At 49.0% G+C, this 2,943-nt stretch overlaps 1 protein-coding gene across 1 annotated transcript in view; it reads right to left on the reverse strand.

Annotated features, from left to right (window-relative positions):
* T265_11497 (hypothetical protein) overlaps positions 1-673 on the reverse strand; it is a gene marked incomplete at both ends in the record, with an annotated part of 39,328 nt that extends 38,655 nt beyond the window's left edge. Inside the window, one exon of the mRNA XM_009178166.1 lies at positions 594-673. Coding sequence (XP_009176430.1) covers positions 594-673 — 80 coding nt within the window. The remainder of the gene's footprint in view (positions 1-593) is intronic.
* Between the last annotated feature and the right edge of the window lie 2,270 nt (positions 674-2,943).

Consider the following 2,943-nt stretch of genomic DNA (forward strand, 5'->3'; position numbering starts at 1 on the left):
GTCCCAGTATGAGTTCACATCTGATGGTGGAGCACTTGGAAGAGACTCTAGAAGACGATTCTTGTAAGTTCGTCTGACATCCGGATCTGTCAGTCTTTAAGTTCCCAGGCGATTTGTCCGCACATTATGCGGCCCCGGGAAACGTAGGGCGAAGCGACTCCGGACGAGCCCGTGGTCAGAGTCCCAAATGTGTTGTTGGGGCATAGGCAGACGCGACTATAATGCCCCAACCATATATAATAGACTGAGCCAACGGTCAACGGCAGTCCTTTGTATCCAAGCGCCGTCCACCTGCCAATAGCATGCCGAAAGTTATGCGGCCGCGTTTGGCAAATCGTGTTTCTATTTATTGGTTGCATCGGTACAAACCTAATGTATGGTCAATCCAGTTCTCGGTTTTTTAATTGACATGGCTTCTGAAGACAATGCGTAATCAATTATGCCTCGCACACACCTTCCCCGGTATCACTTAAAACACATAATTGGGCAAAGCTGTTGTGGCTAATTCATCAAGTGCTTAACAGATTCCTCTGTCCATCATTCCCTCGCTGAGTTTGGCGACTTACTGTTATAAAGTTAAACCCACCACTTACCGAATTAGTCCAATTGGCGATAACGAGGGAGCCATGTGTGCATCGATGTCTCGATGGCAGAATTCGGCAACCATATGCATTGTTGGGTGCGGTGAAGTTAGAGCTAAAGAGGGTTGTATACTTGTCAGTTGTATGACCGAATGGTGTAGACTTCGGCCCTAGAATCCGCGGGCCACACGCGACCTCATTCGTGCACCCATGGATGCAGCCGGGGACAGAACATCGTTACAGTATGCTCACACTCTCGTTCGCTCACTGCATTATTGAAACAGTATATTTCCGACGCAAGATTGAGGCAGATCAACTCAAAGTAATGTTAGGAGCAACAACCGCAACTCACAAAATTACTTACGGGGCAACTATCATCTACATCGTTGGCTTCACCAGCTGTGTCGGGTGTCCGACAGTCGAGTGACTGGATCGCCGACGTCATCAACGAATTTTGCTTTGAACACTTGGGTGGTTTACCGTCCGATGCTTGGCTTCGTCGCTATGAAAACCTGTTCAGGGCTGATTTATTTCATTTCAGGATGATAGTTGAAAGGTTGGCCTCCTACCCTGCAGAGCATCATCATAACGCTAACTATATTATTTTGAAGGACCGATGTGACTCCATTTTCGACGAAATGCTTCACACGCTTTCGAAAATATTCGGAAAACATTCAATCTTCAATATCCGTAGCCAAAGTTAACGCTGTGGAAAATGACGAGGGCGTGTCTCACTTATTTAGGGACCAAAACGAGCTCCTCGGCCGCACAGTGCTTCAAGCTGTGAAACGTTTGCGAATGGAATGAATTTTTACATCAAAATATTGCTTTGTGTTGCGTACATACTCATCCCAAAAACCATTTTAATCTGCGTTCGTATTTTTGCAGGTCACCCAATCTCACTGTCAATTCCTCCAACAAAATTTCTGGTGGAACACTGTCCTGACGGCACTGGGCCCCCGGGACGCCCATGCATGGGTCTAATGCTTGCAATGGTATTCACTTATCAATTTCGTATCTGGTTCAGTCCATCCAGGGCATATAACAGCTTTTGGAAATTTAATTCATTGTGCAAAATCTGAGCACCGCAAACTCATATAGTTAGCGGAAATCAGTTCGAATCGCTAATTTGCATGTGCGGTCTATAATCCCCGTAGGTTGCAGCAATCACTACTCGACTCCCCGGCCGCATCGAGCAGGACCGGTCCGCGACCCTAAAGGCCATCACCTCGGGATGTCGACGATTGCTTAGCCTGAAGTATGACAACGCTTTGGTCTGGCTTGGGTGGCATGGCGGTTCAGAAGCTCATGCATTCCGTCAGGTCACGCAATAGCCTGGCCTTGCCAATTCCGTCCTGGTCAATTCGGTCCCACGGTATTCTCGTCCGAAGCAAAACAAAGGCCCAAAGATGACGCCACATTCACAACATTGGCACTGTAGAGCCTGGCAATTCTTCAGGTCTTGGCGCTACCAGCGACATCGGTGTCACCAACATTAGTCCGAATGGGACATGGATGGGTACTGTCGGTCACGAATGCAAGTGGCCTCCGGTGTTTCAGAACCATCATCACGTTTACTTCCAAAATTAAAATCTGGCCCCATTGGCCCCTCTCTAAGTTTGCCGCCGACCCTCCAGATCAACATCTTAGGTCACCGAAGGTACCCAACAATACCTCAACGGTCATCCAGTTCGTCTGCAGTTGGACGTTGCGTTGGACATTACCATCATTTCGGAGAAGCTTTGCGCACCCCCGGGCAACCTCTGATCAGACGACCGGCCCGGGCTTCTTCCAGTGCCTGTGGTGGAGAGCCAAAATTTACTGGCGAGCTCTTACGCTGTGCACCTTTTTGAGGAACCACATTCATGCGGTCGTGGTATGTAACGGCAGCTGGGCTGAACTTAGTGGTCTTGGTTGGTTCAGTTGCTTGGGGTTGGCCGACACTCCAATCACTGCCATTCACAGTACAGTTAAGTCTCTCACTGTGCATTAAAACCATACATCCGATTTAATAATCCGGCCTTAGTCAGTGCACTGCGACACAAAAGGTTAATCGCCCCGTGCCAAGTGCTGCGCCAGACTTCCGTTCAGAGAGATCAGTCCCGCTCACATCCACTGGTAGACGCCAAACTTCAACCGCTGGAGGAACAAGGCGTTCTACCATTTGTATCCAACTCCGCCTGGGCAGCGCCGATAGCCATGGCAAAGGAACCCTACGGTGACATCCGCACATGTGCTAATTTCTCAACCAGCCTAAAAGCCGCTCTCCGGCAGCACCACTATCCACTGTCGGTGCTAGACGATCTATTCACTATTCGGAACGTTGGAAAGTTCCTTGCGAAAAGCTACGTTGCTGAATCTT

This window comes from Opisthorchis viverrini (genome assembly GCF_000715545.1).
Source record: "Opisthorchis viverrini unplaced genomic scaffold opera_v5_511, whole genome shotgun sequence".
Lineage (NCBI taxonomy): Eukaryota > Metazoa > Platyhelminthes > Trematoda > Opisthorchiida > Opisthorchiidae > Opisthorchis > Opisthorchis viverrini.